Genomic DNA, 18,892 nt, shown 5'->3' on the forward strand with positions numbered 1-18,892 from the left:
TAAAATGGGGTAAGGGAAGGGATGGGAGTATTTTAAATGGGGAAATTTTTGCATCTAAAGGGAGGGAGAGATATTTTGACTAAGGGTGGAAGGGAAGGGATGGGAGTATTTTAAATGGGGAAATTTTTGCATCTAAAGGGAGGGAGGGAGAGATATTTTGACTAAGGGTGGAGGGGTGCAGTAGCGTCATTTAAACTAGTTACTAAAAACGAAACAAATGAACGACGCTTTCGGACGTAGAGAGCGCGCGGACGACAGCCCGGCGTTAACTGAACGGATCAGTCAGTCGAGCACAGCACAGTCAGTTGCTAGGAGCACTCCAGTTGGGTAGCAGTATATCGCCTACCAAAATAACTTATACTTAACTACTTACACGTTGACACATAAGACGCCGGTAAGACAATCCGGAGACAGTTACGTAAGACATTGTTGACGATTACGACTAAACAGACTTACACTTTAGCGTACCGGCTTTCCGCGATTGCTCCTACCGGCCCCTACCTCTTCTATGGGACCTGTGCCTACCGTAAGTAATTGGTAAATCGGTACCTATCGTTAATGTTTCCTAATTCTATTAATTATATGCGGGTACGATCCTGCAGTTATGTTACTGTTGGATAGTGCAATGCTGTACATTTTTCTTGCGTTTGTTTCGTGATCAGGTGTGTTGACAAATTTTTGCCAATTTAATTATTTTTGTTCATATATTTTGTTGCTAACCTCAGTGCTTAGCTCTTGTATTTTGTCTGCTATGTTCAGAGGGATAGGTGTGGGGGTATTGCGTTTGAGTGTGTCGCGTTGTCTCATGAGGCCTTGGATATCTGGTGTAAAGTTTGAGTTGTGTGATTTTCTAGGCATAAGTGCATATCTTCAATATTAAATTACTTGAAAAGTACGCATTTGCGACGGAAATGATGTACACCATCGTTCATATCACATTTCTCACCAGAAACACATAAGCCACATATTAAAATCGTTGGTTGGGTGAAACTATGAATTGACCCATTTCTCACCAGAAACACATAAGCCACATATCAAAATCGTTGGTTGGGTGAAACTATAAATTGTCCTATATTTCTTGCCTGCTTTTTGTATGATTGTATTGAAAGTGCGCACAGCAGCGTCAGTGTCTGATTGATGTACTGTTTTGTGTCTCACATTGCGGTTCTTGCTCTTCATTGAAAGCTTCCCAGTTTGCTCTCTTGTAATTGGTGTATGTGTCTGTGGCCAATTGGGGTGTATCATGTTTTGGTGGTGATGACAATTGGAAGGTGGTTGAATCCAAGGGCTCTGACTACTTTCCAAGGGGAACAGGTTATGTAAGGGGAGGAAGAGGTGTAGAGGGCTTGATGGGGGATATGTGTGTAATTATGGGTGTTGTTCATGATGGTCATTGAACCAAGTTGTGTTTGCAGATCAAACCCTCTGTCAGTGTTGGAGTTATTGGCATACCAGATTGAGGACTTGGTGTTGAAGTCACCACCCAGGATAAAGTTGGGGATGGTGGCAAATTGGTTAAGGTTGGGTCTAAAATTGTTTAGAACTGTGGGGGATGATTGGAGGGTATGTACATATTAAGTATTGTAATTGGGTTACAGTGGTGTTGTCTGCAGGAGAAAGGAGGTTTTTGGTGGTGGCATTTATGTCCATGAAGCAGATGGAAAGGTGGATCAGGGTGAGTCCATCACCGTTACCATTGATCCGGTCGTGTCTGATGGTAATGAAATTATGAAATGTGAATATATTTTGGGAATGTCATAGTTTTGTCTCTTATATGATGGCAACGTGTATGTTGTGTTGCTTGAGGAAGTGTTCAAATTCATGTTTTTATTTTGTGTTGTCATAAATTTTATGTTGTAAGATGTTGATACTGTGTGTTCTGTATATGTTGTAGGTTGCTGTACGAGGTTGGGTTCTGGTGAGGGAGGATTAGGGTCAGGAGGAAGAGGAGTGTTTGGGGAAGAGGGTGGGGGGAAAGGGGATGGCAAGGGTGGGAGTGTGGACAAGGATGCATGTTGCGGGTGGAATGGTGGGAGTGAAGATATGGGTCAGCAAGTAGAACAAGTGCAGGTGTTTGTGTACTGTTTCATGTCAGCAATTGTTGTGCAAGTGAGGTAGGCCCAGTTTTTGTGTAAGTTGCACTGAATTGAGCCCTTTGTTGGCTCGAGGTGATGGGTTTGGAGCATGTTGGACATGTATATGGTGTGGTAGGTCCAGGATTGCTCTCTACATCTCCGGCTTACAATAGAAGAGGGATGTTCTCTGGAGAATCACCCCTCAGTGCAGAAAAATGTTAAGGTGCATTGTTGTAAAAAGGGTTGTGGTATTTGCCCAGGTAACTGAAGCTACTCTTAAGGATCAGTGCCACCTGCATAAAAGCTGGTTGTAGGGGTGTGCTGTGGCCATTTGGCACTCAACTCTTGGGGCTGGGGGGTGGTCCCATGACAAAGATGCTGCCATACTAGGACCAGTGGACAGTTTTAAGTATTTGAGGTTGCATGTGGTAAGGGAGGGATAGGGGGTAGAGGTGAATTGTAGATTGAGAGAAGCAAGTAAATGCCTTACAGGATTAAAAAATGTCATGAAACATAGACATTTGGGAATGGATGCAAAGAGGAGATTACAATATATGAAGGGGTGATTGTGATGTCAACACTGTATGGGGCAGACTTGGAATTTAAGAGAGGTAGAAAGGAAAATTTTAAATGAGTTTGAGATGAAAACTCCAAGAAGTATGGTAGGAGTTACAAGGTTGGATAGGGTGTGAAACAAACAGGTAAGGAGGAGAGTGGGGGTGGAAAAAGAGATGGCAGATACAGCTGATGAAAGAGTATTGGGATAATTTGGACACATGGAAAAAATGAGGTGTGGAAGGCAGAGGTGGATGAAGTAAACTTGAAGGGATGACCAAGGATGAGATGGATGGACAGGTGAAAAGGGCATCGAGCAAGAGGGGTATTTCTGTTGAGCAAGAAAACAAAAAGCAAGGGAGAAGGCAAGAGAAAGGGATGAATGGAGAATGGCTGTGTATAAATGATATTTTGGTGCAAAGAAGGGAGGGGACAAGGGAAGAGTTGTATGTGAATTATATTGTGACGCAGCCCAAAGGGATTTCTCCTAGTCTTCTCTATTTTCCACATGATGGGTGGAGAGAGTGGGGGGTTGTTTCTGACCCAAGGTAGTAGGCAGGAGACAGGGATGAGAGGGAAACATGGTGAATGGGAATGGAATGTATGGGAGCAAAATGGGTGGGCTGGGTATGTATTTTTTGACTTGGCTACCTCCTGTACGAGGGGAAAAAACCTTTGGTATATAGATGGATGTTCTTTTGGTGTTGTTTGTAGGTTCTTTGTTTTCTTGATTATTGGATAATATGCTCTGGTTACATAGTTCAGTGGAAGTCTTATAAGTTGTTTATATACAGAGATTAGTGTTTTCATCTGGGTAGATGATTATCTCTGGGACATTATGCTTTTGATCTGCTATCTTTGGTCTCAGTGTCCCCTTTTGAAGGAACAATTTGTTGATATTTTGTACAATTGGGTAAACAAGTTCTTCAAAACTGGTTCTAGGTATCAGTGTTCAAACAAATTTTGACTAATATGAGAAGGGACAAACAAATAATAATGTTAGTTAAGAAAAAGATATTGTGATTTTACCTACAATTAAGAATCTGTAAAATAGTGTCAGAAACGAATTTCCTCTACTGTATGTTGTCAGAAAGTGTGAGTCCCTCTCTATTTAGTCAAAGGCAATGCAGTGAGATTGACATCAGGAACCAGCAGCTAGAGCTGGTTTACCCAAACTGCTTGATTATACTACATAATGTATTAATATTAAAACCAAAATATTCAATTTTATAACTTTATTATTCTATTATATCCTGAAAGAAATGTATACAAAATGCACTTTGCTAACCTATTATGAATACAAAATCAAATATATAAAGACTAATTAGTATGAATTACTCCTCATTCATACATTTATTAACAATGACACATTACTTGTCTGCATACACCCAATATCATACAGTTCTTCAGTCATACATCAGAAAATTATAATTGACAGACATATTGGAGAAGAGAGTAAATAGCACCATGAATAATTTTAACATTATTCTTAAAATGAAAAGTCAAAATTATTACTTTTCCCAGAATTTACAACCCTTTATATTTTCACTGTTACGGATACAAAATTCCTTAAGAAATGTTAGTTATGACCTTGATTCTAATTTTGAATACAAAAATATGTCCACTTTGAATTAAAATTAAATTCACTCTCTCAAAGGCTGCACATACTAACATGGAGAGACAGTTATAAAGACAGCTATGGCATCATCAGGTCAGTTTCTAAAGCAAAAAGAAAAAATAGATATAAACAGTGTGAATATCACAATACTTATTTTTATAAAGAGCTTTTGGAGCAAGGTCTGAGACGAGGTACACACAGTAAAAAAATTCATGCAGATTATGTACAAAAGACAATGACACCATGGACAAAAAATGCATGAGCTAATATAACTAATGTAATAGTGTTTATGATATAAGTGTTGTGGGATGTAACTATTACTGGCTTACCATAGGTTGCCAGAAACTGCCATAGAGGCAGGGATATCAACTTTTTATGTACAAAGTGACACCAGTCAGAAGCCATCAGACATTCACTGTGCATTCTTTATATACTTTTTCTACTGTGCGTACATCAAGTCTAAGCCTTTGCATGGTACAGTGGATCAAATAATCTTGGTACCACTATAACTCAAGTCATACTGCTGGTGCAAAAGGATGGCTGTACTGAAGACAAGTGGATTACCACTGCTATCTACTTCATATGCACATTTTGAACATTTCAAGAAAAAAATGAAATAATGAATACATGGAACTTTGCCTTGACCCATCCACACACACCATGAACATATTTCCAAAACCAAAATCTTGCCTGATGCAGCATATTTTTCTAATAGGAAAATATCTTCTGGTGTCACTGGATGAACAAATCATGAGTGTGATTGGGTAAGGCTGAAATGGCAAGCAGCTGTATAAAATATGAGCAGCTGGTTCAGATGAGCAGCTGAACAAGTGAACAGCTGTACACATGAGCAGCTCTATGGAAATCGAACACTTTAGAAAGTCCTTACTCGACTTAGTTTAACATTGATTTCTTCAATGACGGTGTCAATACGTGGACTCATACCCTTAAAGACTCCAGGCTCTGGGCCAATCATCTTGATTAGCATCGGAACTTCACTTGAAGCATAGCAGAACCTGTTCATAATGCAAATGTGGTTTTAGTTAACTTGAGTTAACTCATAAATTGGCTTGAACCAAGTTCTCTTTATTGCATACATACAAAACAGGTTTGGATTAAAGATGGAAGAATATAATATTGAAAATATTGAGGAATAAGTGTATCTCAGTCATGCCTTAATGTAACACTACTGAAATATTTCTGCAATAGATAAAGATACCCAAAAATATTGTGAATAATCATATCTCAAACATGCCCTTATACAACATTACTGAAATTTCTTAATGATACCCACCTACACAGAGCTGTTGTAACCCTCCATACAAGTTCCTCAGCTGGGTGGTTATTGAAGTACTGCAAGATGGCCATGGCTAACTCAGGAGCAACATCATCAAACACAACAGTCTTAACTTCTTTTGTACCCAAATTATACATTATAGCTGTACCATATTCTTGAACCTGCATCCACAAATAAAGTAATTTCAGTTCTAGTTACTAAAGTACAACAATAATAACCTACTAAACTACAACAATAATAACCTATATATTACATATATATGTTACAGTGAATCTGTAAAATCAGGGAATATATATATTCCCTGATTTTTTCAGGGAATGTGTATAATGTCTGATTCACTCGGGGAATATATACGTATATTCCCTAAAATTTTCAGGGTATATACATATTCCCTGAAATTTGGACCTTATTATTATACAGATTCCCTGAATCATATTTAGAATGATAGAACAAAGGGAAAAAACGAATAGACATAGATACAATTATCTAATTTATCTATCACATAAATAAAACTAGTCACAAAACAAATTGTCAGTCACAAAATAGTTAATATTTAGAACTTTGCCTTGTTTTCACAATGCAGGCTTCAATGGCATCGTGACCCGACCGAATCATCGCAGGGATCCCGCTAATTACCTCCCCCCCCTAATCCCCATGGCCAGACAAAATTTCAGTCGCCAGTCACACGCCATCTTTGTTTGTGTCAACATCACAGGACTCCCGCTAATCCCCTCCCCCCGCTGACCCTCAAGGCCAGACAAAGTTTCAGTCGTCAGTCACACGCCATCTGTGCTAGTGTCAACATCATGGCAAATCCAACTGAGTGTGATCTAGAAGCATATTTTCGACCGTAGTTGAGCAACGACGCTGAAGAGGATCTTCCTGGCACCAAATTCCTGCAGCAAAAATTGACAGCGAGAGTCCCCCTCTCTATGATACCCCATACATCGATCGAGGGGGTATGCCGAAGATTTTATTCAGCTGAGGGGAGCCCCGTCAATGGCCCAGGAAATGTCTGTGCACAGTCTCGATGTATTCGAGGTATGACACGGATTTCACTACACCAGTGGACTATCAACGATTCTCTTAATAGTCATCATAGTGCCCTCTGAACAAATTGATGCACACGTAGTACAACCCTGTGGCATATGGACCCTGCGTGACTCTTCTGTCAAAGTTTGTCATGCCTGAATCCTTTCCCTTTTACAAGCAGCAGCAGAGACAAACTGAGAATCACAGCGAGAGCCACTGAGTAAGGCACGAGAACCTTCTTTGAAATTTAATTTTGGAGAACGTCCGACGGTCTCCATAACCATGAGGCAAAAAAAGAAAGAAAGAAAGAAAGAAAAAACATTGGCTGTCTTTATGGAGGTCTTATTTTGGTGGAAGACAAGCGATTTTATTCCTCTGAGGAGCCCCACGAATGATTGGGGGAAATCCGTGTCATACCTCGAGCACTTCGAGACTGTACACATTTCCTGGACCATTGACGGGGCTCCCCCCAGCTGAATAAAATCTTCAGACGACCCCCTCGATCGATGCCTGGGTGTGGGGAGGGGAGAGGGAACATATAAGGGACATCTTGTCGTAGCATTCCAGAGCTGGAACCAAAGGCCCCGAGAACTTCTTTTCGGTGTTATCGTTCAACTGATGTCGACATCGGTTCCTTGGCCTCGGGTCCTTCAGTGGCACCTTCAGTGGTCAGGAACCTTCGAGGGCTTTTTGGCACATGTCAACGTTTTTCCTTTTGGGGGGTTGGGGGGCGAGGGCGCAAAGTCGTGTTCGTTCTTGAAGAAAAAATACCCCGGTCTTCGGAGGAACCACCTGCTGTAGAACCACATTCTGTCAAACCACCTGCTGTAGAGTCACCTTCTGTCGAATCACCTGCTGTATAACCACCTGTCGAACCAACATCTGTTGAACCATCTTCTGTCAAACCAACTTCTGTCGAAGCACCTGCTGTAGAATCACCTTCTGTTGAACCAACATCTGTAGAGCCACCGTCTGTCGAACCACCTGCTGTTGAACAACCTTCTGTCGAACCAACATCACTCTCCGTTCGTCACAGCAATATTATTTCTCAGCGAAAACATGTGTGCGAAGCTCAACTTTCACAAGCTGGTTAAACGAAGTCGTCGTATTATGGACCGTGGAAACGTCGGGAACAATGTCACGATTCCGATACCAGTGGTGGATAGGGGTCGTGGTGATCCAAGGAATATCATGGGAATGATTGTGGACATTGACGAAAATGATAATTACACGATTGGAGTGAAAAGTGGCATACCGAGTGAGAATTATAGCAGGAATCAATTTGATTTATGTACGTATGAACTGTACTCCGAAGACGATGTGACAACCGAGTGGGAAGTATAGCAGGAATCAATTTGATTTATGTACGTATGAACTATACTCCGAAGACGATGTGACAACCGGTTGGATTGTTTCTCTTCGATCTGCTGTACAGCAAGAGTATGAGTCAGGTGGCCAAGGTTTCGCCAAATGTAACTGTGCTGGTTTAAAATTTTTCCAAACAAATCGATGTAAATTTTTCAAGCTCAAGGTTAAATGCAACTCACGATTCCATTGAAGCCTGCATTGTGGAAACAAGGCTATATTCTAAATATCAACTATTTTGTGACTGACAAGTTTGACTTTTTATTGAGTTGATAATTGTATTACCATTCATAACACTGGCCTGCGTTTATTTTTTATTTTTTTTTTCAAATGTCGAAGGTTTTTCAAGTGATTTACAGTTTTTTTTGTGCGCTGAATCCAAAAATGCCATCCGTTTCCTTGTATCAGGTCTAGTTTTTGAGATATGAGAAATGCGACTTTTGGGCCTTGTATAGTACTAAGTATAAGGAAAACGAGGCTGCAGGTATAGCCTATTCTTATTTTTTTTTTTGCATAAAAATTATACTGTAGCACCCCGAAACTGATACTGAAACCTAATGATGTTTTTGTTTACTTTCAGGAAACTGAAACTGAAACTGAAACAAACTACATTGACAAACTGTATTGACAACACTGAAACTGAAAATGGTTTAGAAAAGTGTGATCTCCAATCAATGTGACTGATTTTATAAGAATCTGTGCTTTTTACAAGAATCTGTGCTTCTTGTGTTTCTATTTTGGACACGTATCTTAGATTGACAGAAAATGGAACGCAAATGCACAAATCATCCTGATAGGTTCTGCTACATATGTGGTAATGTGATTCTTCCTCGTCGACTAGCAAATATAACTGATTTTGTGAAGAAGGCATATCATGCTTACTTTGGAGTTAAGTTTGGGGACCAGGACAAGCCATTTGCACCCCATGTTAGCTGCAAAACATGTGTCGAGAACTTGCGTGATTGGAGAAATAAAAAAAAGGAAGAGTATGCCATTCGCTGTTCCAATGGTTTGGAGAGAGGGTAAAGATCATGTGTCAGACTGCTATTTCTGCATGACTAATCTTAAAGGAGTCAACCGCAAGAACAAGCATTGTATTCAGTATCCTAATGTTCCGTCTGCCATACGACCAGTCCCTCATGGTCCAGGCCTGCCCGTTCCCGAGCCAGATGTTGCAATGGAATCTAGCTCTGAATCGGAATCTGATAACGCACTAGACAGGGCAGAGGGTGGAGAATACATGCCAGAAGAGAATGACCGGCCAGTGCCTCTAACACAAGCAGATCTCAATGACCTGACACGGGATCTAAACCTATCAAAGGAATCAGCACAGCTTCTGGGTTCTCGTCTTCGTGAGAAAAATTTGCTAGCACCTGAGACAACATTCTTTTGGTACCGAGAGCGTGAAAGAGAATTTAGACAGTTCTTCACAACCCAGAAGGACTCGTCATTAGTTTACTGCAACAACATTGCTGGTTTGATTCAATCAATGGGACTGGACTATGTTGCTACTGAATGGAGACTGTTCATCGACTCTTCCAGCAGAAGTCTCAAGGCAGTCCTCCTTCACAATGGAAATAAATACTCTTCAATTCCAATCGGTCATTCGGTGCAAATGAAAGAAACTCATGACAACATGGATCAGCTACTGTCTGCTCTGAACTACAATGACCATGGTTGGTTGATCTGTGGAGATCTTAAGGTAGTTGGATTGGTTTTGGGACTACAGGGTGGGTACACAAAGTATCCATGCTTTTTGTGTTTGTGGGATAGTCGGGCTGATGATCAACATTTTGTCAGACAAGAATGGCCACCACGACAACGTTTGGAACCTGGTTCACACAATGTTCAGGCTCGTTCTCTTGTTGAACCAAACAAGGTCTTACTCCCATCTTTACATATCAAACTGGGACTGATGAAGAACTTTGTGAAGGCAATGGATAAGGACGGCATGGGATTTACTTTTCTTCAGCTGAAGTTTCCTCGGATCAGTCTGGAAAAGCTTAAGGCTGGCATCTTTGATGGGCCTCAGATAAGGGAACTTATGAAGGACTCAATGTTTGACGATGCACTGAATGCAGCTGAGCTGTCCGTTTGGTGCTCGCTTAAGTCAGTGATAAGAAACTTTCTAGGAAATAACCGAAGTGCAGAATACGAGAAAGAAGTCGATGAGCTCTTGAACAGCTATCAAAAATTAGGGGCTCGCATGTCAGTCAAAATGCACTTTCTACGGTCCCACTTAGACTATTTCCCTCAGAACTGTGGTGACTTCAGTGAGGAACAGGGAGAACGTTTCCACCAGGATATTAGTGTCATGGAAGAACGCTACCAAGGCCGGTGGGATGTGAACTTTCTTGCGGACTACTGTTGGTGTTTGAAACGAGACGTGGTGGCTGCCCAACACAGGAGAAAGTCACTGAAAAGGCCCTTCATCCATGATTAGATTTTCTGTAATATATCCTCTTTATCTTCTGAACTATGCAAGAAAAAATTATTTCTTTTGTCAAGAATTTTTTTCCAAAATTAAAGGGAATAAATAGCACTAAATGGCGTTTTTAATTATTTTTACCGCCTCGTATCTCAAAAACGTGACCTGATTGAACAAAATTAGTGTGATTTTTAGATTCTGCATAGCAAATTACCCTAGAATCAGTTATCAGATGCTTTACCTTTGAAACTTCGCAGGCCAGTGTAATTGATTTTATTAGCTTGATTTTGGATGTTTTGAATATTGACTGTTTTGTGACTAGTTTTATTTATGTGATAAACAAATTAGATAATTGTATCCATGTGTTTATTCGTTTTTTTTCTTTGTTCTATCATTTTGAATATGATTCAGGGAATCTGTATAATAATAAGGTCCAAATTTCAAGGAATATGTATATACCCTGAAAATTTTAGGGAATATACATATTTCCCGAGTGAATCAGACAATATACATATTCCCTGAAAATATCAGGGAATATATATATTCCCTGATTTTACAGATTCGCTGTAATATATACATATAGAAAAAAAAATCCTTTCCCCCCACACAAGGAGGGTGGCCAAGTCAAACCACACACCCATTTCATATACATTAAACCCATCTAACGGCCCTCACATCTCAGCACCTCGTGCCACACTGGCCAGAATGAAGACAATGCAGTGAGGCTTAGTGCTTCCACAGTAGGGCCCAACAGCTAGAGCTGGTTTACCCTCACTGCCTTATTGTGTGATGACCCCCTCCTCATCCCTTCCATTCACTCCTATCGTTTACACTTCCCTGCTTGACATTCCATGTTCTCCAGTATTGGAGTGCTTGTTTTGTGATGTGAGTGTGTTTGTGTTTTTGTATAAATGTGTTGGGAGGTGTAAGCAGTAGATTGTTGTGGATCTTTGAAGAGTATGTTACCAGTATTTTTTCAGTTGGTTGTGCTTGTGTTATGTGATGGGATGGATGGCTGGGATTGTGAGATCCTGTATAGAACTGTGTGCCTATCATTTTCATGTGCTGCTAAATGGGGATACATGGTGGACATCAGGGAGAACCATCATTCTATCATGCATCTTCAAAAGTCTCCATCACTCCCACTTCCATCTGGAGATGCAACCCTGAAAGGCTGGTACTTGATCTCCAGTACAAAACCAAGATCTCAATCAGCTCTACTTTTCTTTCACTTTTTTACACAAGACCTGACAACTGACAAATACAATACAATACAAACAATTCAAAGTTTCTTCTCTGAGAGACCCATGTGAGGGGCTATGGACCAATTCTGGCTATTGTGGAAGTGCAGGCTTCCAGTCAGTGAAATTTACAGCAACAGTTATCATTGTTCTGAGCTGGACTGGAAGTGCCTACATTTGGTGCTATTGCTCTTTGAAAAGGAATAATAGACACCTTGTGAAAACAAATCTTTACTTTTTTTTTACGAGAGTAGTAGAGCTTGTGTTAGAATCAGAACTGGAGAGAGTGAATGGTTTGAGGTAAAGGTGGGACTTTGCCAGGGATGAGTTATGTTGCCTTGGCTATTAAATTTATATATGGATGGGGTGGTGCGAGAGGTAAATGCAAGTGTAGTGGGTCAGGGATTGGAGATGGTTAAAGAAAATGGAGAAAAGTGGGAGATAAGCCAGTTGTTGTTTGCTGACGACACTGCGCTTGTAGCAGGATCAGAGGAGGGATTGAGGAAGTTAGTGACAGAGTTTGGGAGGGTGTGCGAAAGAAGGAAATTGAAGATAAATGTGGGTAAAAGTAAGGTGATGAGATGTACAAGGGGAGAAAGTGGCAGCAGACTGGAAGTGAGTATTAAGGGAGAGAGACTGGAGGAAGTGGATAGTTTTAGATACTTGGGTGCGAATGTGGTGGGAAAGGGAGGAGTGGAGGTGGAGGTAGAATGTAGATTGAGAGAAGCAAGTAAATGCCTTGGGGGATTAAAAAGTATAATGAGAAATAGACATTTGGGAATGGATGCTAAGAGGAGATTGTATGAAGGAGTGATTGTGATGATGGCACTGTATGGGGCAGAGACATGGAACATAAGAGAGGAGGAGTTTGAATGTGTTTGAGATGAGGTGCTTGAGAAGCATGATAGGGGTTACTAGACTGGATAGAGTGAGAAATGAGGAGGTGAGGAGGAGAACAGGAGTGGAAAGGGAGTTGGGAGATAGGGTGGATGAAAAAGTATTGGGATGGTTTGAATACTTGGAAAGAAAGTGTGAAGAAAGATTAGCAAAAGAGGTGTGGAAGGCAGAGGTAGAAGGAGTGAACATGAGGGGGCAACCAAAGATTAGATGGATGGATGGGGTAAAAGAGGCATTGGGAAAGAGGGAAATGTCTGTTGAGGAAGGATGGGAGAGGACAGAGGATAGGGGTGAATGGAGAATGGTTGTGTATGGATGATGCTGTGATGCATGAGAGGGAGTGGGTGGGGGGTGAGGGAATATGTGGGAAAAATAAATTGACACAGCGCCATTTCTGCATGAGGGGACGGAGAGGGGGATTGACAATTTAATGAAGTGGCCTTGCTGTGGATGTGCTGTGCCTTGTGACACTGCTTCTGACCCAGGGCAGTGAGGGAGATGCAGGGATGACCCATCATCTAGGAAGGGCCAAGAGAAGAGGGAGGGAAGAGGGTGGATGGGAATGAAGTATATGGGGATGGAATTGGTGGGAGTGGTTTTTATGTCTTCGTTTTTTTGACTACCTCCCTTGTAAGGGGGAAAAAGCCTTTGGTATATGTATGTATGTATGAAAACAAAACCTACACCTTTCCTCACTCCTACTGCTAACCTTGTTGGCTGTCATTCAGTCACTAGAACACATCCAAGATTGTGACCAAGAGACCTGTAGATTCAGCCTCTATATCTATTTTTTCCAACAAATATTTAAATATATGGGTATTCCTTGCCTGCACAACATCACTTTAACCATTCCAAAGCTCCAAATATCTATGGAAAGCTATACTATTCTTTCTTTGGTATATGTAGTCTTTATTTTGTAATCATGTTCTCTAGTTTTTCTCTTATTAGTTTGGTTGTGTATGTGTGATTTGGAGAAGGATGAGTACAGTACATTATATTTCACTGTACTGAAAATGTTGGTAAGCCATACAGTAAGGTACAATTCTGGTAAAATTCTTTGAATCATTATGTTTTTCACTATGCAATTGCAACACCTGCTCACATGTCTAAGCAGAAAAATACCCTATAATGTAAGTAAATGTAATGTAATGTAATGTAATGTAATGTAAGTAAATGGCATCAAACATTATACTTGCATAGTAAACACCCCTGTTTCAAGACTTGATCATGACTACATGAAAATCACAAAATGGATTTTATTGGGGTATATTACTCTGGTGGGAAACAGGGACTTTTTCATCCATGAGGAGCTAAGAGTGGGAGGGACAACAAATGGGTGTATGGTTGGTATATTGACTTAACTCCCAACACTCCCTAATAATGGGGAAAAGGCCTTTTGGGATTTGTATATATCAGTCTGAGTGGGTGGAAAGGTTCTTACCTTAGGACTTGGGTGAAGCAGTGCATTGACAGCAACTTTGGTGGTGACACGGATGTTGCTGATCTGCTGGCCACCTTGTGTCCATTCACTGATGTACAGAAGCCATTCAGAAGGACTCAGGTGTTCAAACATGTTGCAGAACTGTAAGTGGTCAAAATTTCCATAAACAGAATTAAATTGAATTAAATAGGGATGGTTTTCTTGTGTTACATAATCTTTTTTTTTATCCCAATGTTCACTTTAGTATATACAAACTGAATGCTATAGTTTTCTGGTGATATATTCAGTGTTTACTTATATACAAAATGAATGCTATAGTTTTCTGGTGATATATTCAGTGTTTACTTACGAAAAGTGCCAAAGATTCTTGCTGGTCAGGTGGTAATGACTCAATCTTGTTTGCAAAGTTCATGATGGTGTGTTCTTTTCGGTCCTGGTGAAGCATAAGAATAACATCATCCTTCAGTGCTGCTGCTGCCATGATCCTAAGCAAATGGGATCTGGCCAACTCGGGGATACTTTCATCATGGAAAATTCTAGCGAAAAAGATTGGGAAATTTTCGCCTAATGCCCACGAGCCATCATCTTCTACGATATAAGCACGAAGTTCTTCCATGTGCTGTTGCTCTTCGGGTGATAACATATCCGCACAACATCCCACCAGCCCATCAAACTCAGTACGTGCCTGCAAAGAACCAGACACAGATTTATTAACCAATGGCCATTGTTACCTCCAATGCTTTACCATATTTACCAAATTTACTTGGAGTGTATGACTACTATAGGTAGATGTGTTATTGCCCTCATCAAAACAAACCATTTCTCATAGTGAGGGACTCTGAGGGGACAGTCCCTTTCAACCCACACCACACTCTTGAAAAACCAACACATCTGCAGGCTATGATGTCAAGTTGTCTTTCACCTTCCTAGAGAACACAAGACCATGCCAAACAAAGGTGGGAGGAGGGGGTGGGTCTTGGGTAGAGGTGATATGGAAAAATAATATTGCAATTTTGAAGCTAAGATATTCATAGAAAATAGTTTCAATTGATGTATCTGAAAGCTAAAAAGCATATGAATACTTTCTGATGACAAAAATACATTTGAAAATAGTTAATAATATTCATATAATATTGAATAAAGGTGTATCTTCCCGACCGTGGTCGTTTCGAGTCAATTACGACGCGTTTGACATGAAATCGTGAATTTTAATTACCCCCAGGACAGAAGGGGAGTGAGTACTACCCTCGGGGTAGCATAAACTTCGCGATTTCTTGTTTTACGCGACATGTCCATACAAAACTATTTGTTCAGGAAGAGCTACCTGAATTATATCACATGACAGTATAAGTTCCATATAATAAATGGTAATTTATCAAGAGCTCTACTGCCATGAGGTGCAGTTTGGACTAGAAAAAATTATGGTGCATGAGATATACTATATTCAACGACACATTATGACACCTGAGAGTGATTACAAAGGAAACAAGTATTCGTATCATGACATTAAAATAAAAGAATGATGGGAACTTGGAAAACGAAGTACTGTAAACTAAAAGGCATCTGTCCTGAGATGCTGCGGCCAACGGAAACACATCGTCAGGTGGTGCTTACGTCGTCGACCAAGAGGTGAGAAAGAATTAATAGAAGAGGAGAACGGGCGAGACGAGGACGTTGAGGAGAAGGAGGAGGAGGAGGCAGTGGAAGAACGGCGGCGTGAGGTTGTCATCACCACGAGCAAGGGCGTGGGCAGCGTATCACTACCCACCTGCTGCAAGACGTCGGTGTAGACTTGCGGCGGCTCGTAGGGGCGTGCAGGGCCCAGGTAGCAGAGAACGTTGGATTGAAGGGAGCTCGGGCGGGAGGAGGCGGGCTCGGGGGAATGGGAATGGTGGCGGGAGTAGCGAGGGAGGGGTCGATATATGAGGAGCGAGTCTTGAGAACTACTTCGACTGTTGTCGAAAAAGACGGGGGAGTCTGTGGATGGGGGGCGCTCCGGATCCCGCGAGGGATCGCTGTTGCGTCTGAGAGACGCGTGGGAGCTGTTGAAAGAGGAGGAGGGACCCAAGTGGAAGGTGGATATGGAAGATGTGTAGGATGGCGCTCTGGGAAGGCGGCGAAGGAAACTGGATATGGATTCTAGAGAGTAGGCACGGGAGAGAGGGGACACTGGGGAGAGCCTAGGAGACGAAGGCTGAGAATGGGCTCGACTATCTCGGCCTTCGGACTTCGTAGAAGGGTATGGAAGGCTGCTACTTGACGAGGCCAAGATCGAAGGCAGCACGGGAAGCAAGGCTGGTCCTTTGGATCGGGAACGCGATCTCGAGTCGAGTCTCAGCGTCGAAGAAGATTCCTGTGAGAGCGATCTTCTGGTTCTTGTGGTGGTGCAAGAGTCGAGGGACGTGGACCGGGATATACCCCGAAGTCTGCGGAAGGCCATCGTGTTCTCCTCAAAGTACTTGGGTTCTGGGGTTATGGTTCTCATGGTTGCGTCACTGTAAACAGTCGACATGGACTGGGATCGGCTGCAGGCATAGCCCTCTTGGTCTTCATCTTCTCCGAGAAGCTGAGGGGTGGCTAAAGGTCGAGGGATGTCCGAGTTGTATGGTGTTTGGTCCACAGTGTATAACATGTAATATGAGGAGCCAAAAGATAGGCCTGAGGTGGAGGAGGAGCCTCCTGAAGAGCCTGATAAATCTGAACATGACGATGAGGCAGAGGAAGAACGTGACGATCTTGGGGAGAAGGTGGGATCACACTTGGGTGACATGGTTGGGCTCGGGGAGACCCCCGACCCGCTCGACACATTATTATTAAAATCCGAATCTTCTGATTTCGATGTAAAGGAGGAATATGTGGATGAGCATGTGGAAGAAGAGGATGAGGACGAGGTGGAGGAGTAGGAGGAGCAGGACGATGAGGATGAAGAATAGGAGGAATAAGAAGACTCCGAAACCCCAGAAGATGACGATGAAGATCTCGAAATGTAAGAACCTGAAGAGGAATTTGACCAAGACGCACAGAGGTGGGGAGAAGGAGAGCAGGGTATGACGGGAGGAAAAGGGGGAAGAGGAGACTTACAACTCTCACTCAGCATGCATGAGGGCCACTCACCAACAGCACCAGCACCATCATCATCATCATCATCATCATCATCACCATCACCACCACCATCATCATCGCCAGCACCAATAGCACTACTACTCACATTCACTTCCTCCTTGAAGACAATAGGCGGTTCCCGTTCCACTTCTGGCTCGGGTTCCGGTGCAGGAGGGGAGACCCTAGGTGCAGGTTCAGGTTCTGGGGCGGGAGAGCCGCTCCTCTCTTCCTCGGGAATGGCCGAATCAGACATGGTCTCGGGTTCTGGAGACAGTCGTGGGGAGGAAGCTTCGAAGGGGTCACAGCTGTTCTCTTCTATACTTTGGGTCCAGTGGACGTGACTGTCTTCTTCGGTGACTTCTGGTTCTGCTGGTTCCGGAACTATGGCTGCTGAGAGAGAGTCTGTGAAAACCGCTACATGGCTTTCACCGTCGTTGGCTTCCGAAGTCACGATCTCACCACTACTGGAGTTCTCGACTTCGCTGCCGCAGGTGCTGTTGAGGGCGTTGAGTGATCTGGTTATTTCCTCGAGGGCGTTCGGGAGGATCTGCTCTTGGGTCTGAGGTCCACTGAGGTCCCCGGAAGTCTGGTCACCCTCGGAATTGTGTCTGGAGTGGCAGCCGGATTGTGTACCTGAGTGACAGGGGGAGTTGGGGTCGTTGAGGGAATCTAAGTATTTCTGACTCTTCTTCTTCTTCTTCTTGCCCCCGTCTTCCACACACTCGTCCGTCGATTTGGATTTCTTCTTTTTCTCTTTTTTTTCTTTCTTTTCCTTTTTCTTGTTTTTCCTTTCCCTCCGGGATACTTTTTCGTTCAGGGAGTTGCGACGGTCTTCGAGAATCAACGTGTTTTGTCTGTAAAGGAGTAACCATTTAATCTGATATATATATATATATATATATATATATATATATATATATATATATATATATATATATATATATATATATATATATATATAAGAATAACTTCACTTCATAATTTCTTTCCAAGATCCTATAACACGACTGTAACGATGAAAAAGCCGTAAACAAAAACGCGATTCAAACATTCAAACTTACCATTGTGTTAGTATAATTCTGTTCAGGTTAGTAAAGGAAATGAAAAGAAACTTGTATGACATTAGGATCTGGTTTTATAAAGTGTTGAAATTACATAAATTATAGACTAAATTTTTGGTGTGTATATATATATATATATATATATATATATATATATATATGTATATATATAAGTATATATATATATACATATATATGTACATATATATGTACATATATATGTACATATGTATATATATATATATATATATACATGTATGTACATATATATATATTATATATATATATATTATAATATATATATACATATATATATGTATATATATATATATATATATATATATATGTATTTATATATATATATATATATTTATATATATATATATATATATATGCATACATATATATATGCATATATATATATATATATATATATATTATATTATATTATTGATTGACAGTTTTGTTTTATAAAGACATTTTTGTTTCTACAAAACAACTTTAAACTAGTGTATGTCAAGAAAGTTTATTGTATCAAAATTGTAAACTTGAATATTTTCTTTTTTGTGTTTTTACGTGGCTTGTCCAAAACAATGGACGAAGATATACATCATATAATTATAATGCGCTAGTCTGTGTTGATAATGCGCGAATCTGTACATCATTTCTTTGCAGTGTTTATATGTGGTTTGTCCAAAACAACGGACGAAGATGTACATCACGTATTTATAATACACTAGTCTGTGTCAATAATGCGTGAATCTGTTCATCATTTCTTTG

The 18,892-nt window shown here is 41.1% G+C and overlaps 2 protein-coding genes across 14 annotated transcripts in view; one reads left to right on the forward strand and one right to left on the reverse strand.

The window, feature by feature from the left end:
• Positions 1–3,850: 3,850 nt before the first annotated feature.
• Positions 3,851–18,892, reverse strand: part of LOC143032337 (uncharacterized) — a 463,022-nt gene continuing 447,980 nt past the window's right edge. For all 13 annotated transcript variants that reach the window (XM_076196905.1, XM_076196916.1, XM_076196914.1 and 10 more), the window contains 5 exons: positions 17,158–17,905; positions 14,299–14,634; positions 13,950–14,090; positions 5,543–5,706; positions 3,851–5,264 (listed from right to left, as the gene is read on the reverse strand). In XM_076196905.1, coding sequence (XP_076053020.1) covers positions 5,123–5,264; positions 5,543–5,706; positions 13,950–14,090; positions 14,299–14,634; positions 17,158–17,905 — 1,531 coding nt within the window. In that variant the 3' untranslated portion in view covers positions 3,851–5,122. The remainder of the gene's footprint in view (positions 5,265–5,542; positions 5,707–13,949; positions 14,091–14,298; positions 14,635–17,157; positions 17,906–18,892) is intronic.
• Positions 6,303–13,943, forward strand: LOC143032339 (uncharacterized). The gene is made up of 2 exons (XM_076196917.1): positions 6,303–8,061; positions 8,157–13,943. The coding sequence occupies exon 2, from the start codon at positions 8,817–8,819 to the stop codon at positions 10,383–10,385; it is 1,569 nt and encodes a 522-aa protein (XP_076053032.1). The 5' UTR covers positions 6,303–8,061; positions 8,157–8,816; the 3' UTR covers positions 10,386–13,943.

This window comes from Oratosquilla oratoria, chromosome 13 (genome assembly GCF_046742065.1).
Source record: "Oratosquilla oratoria isolate Oo_2021 chromosome 13, ASM4674206v1, whole genome shotgun sequence".
Lineage (NCBI taxonomy): Eukaryota > Metazoa > Arthropoda > Malacostraca > Stomatopoda > Squillidae > Oratosquilla > Oratosquilla oratoria.

Excerpts from the sequence above, each read along its gene's own strand:
- LOC143032339 (XM_076196917.1), top strand. The coding sequence starts at position 8,817 with ATGCTTACTTTGGAGTTAAGTTTGGGGACCAGGACAAGCCATTTGCAC.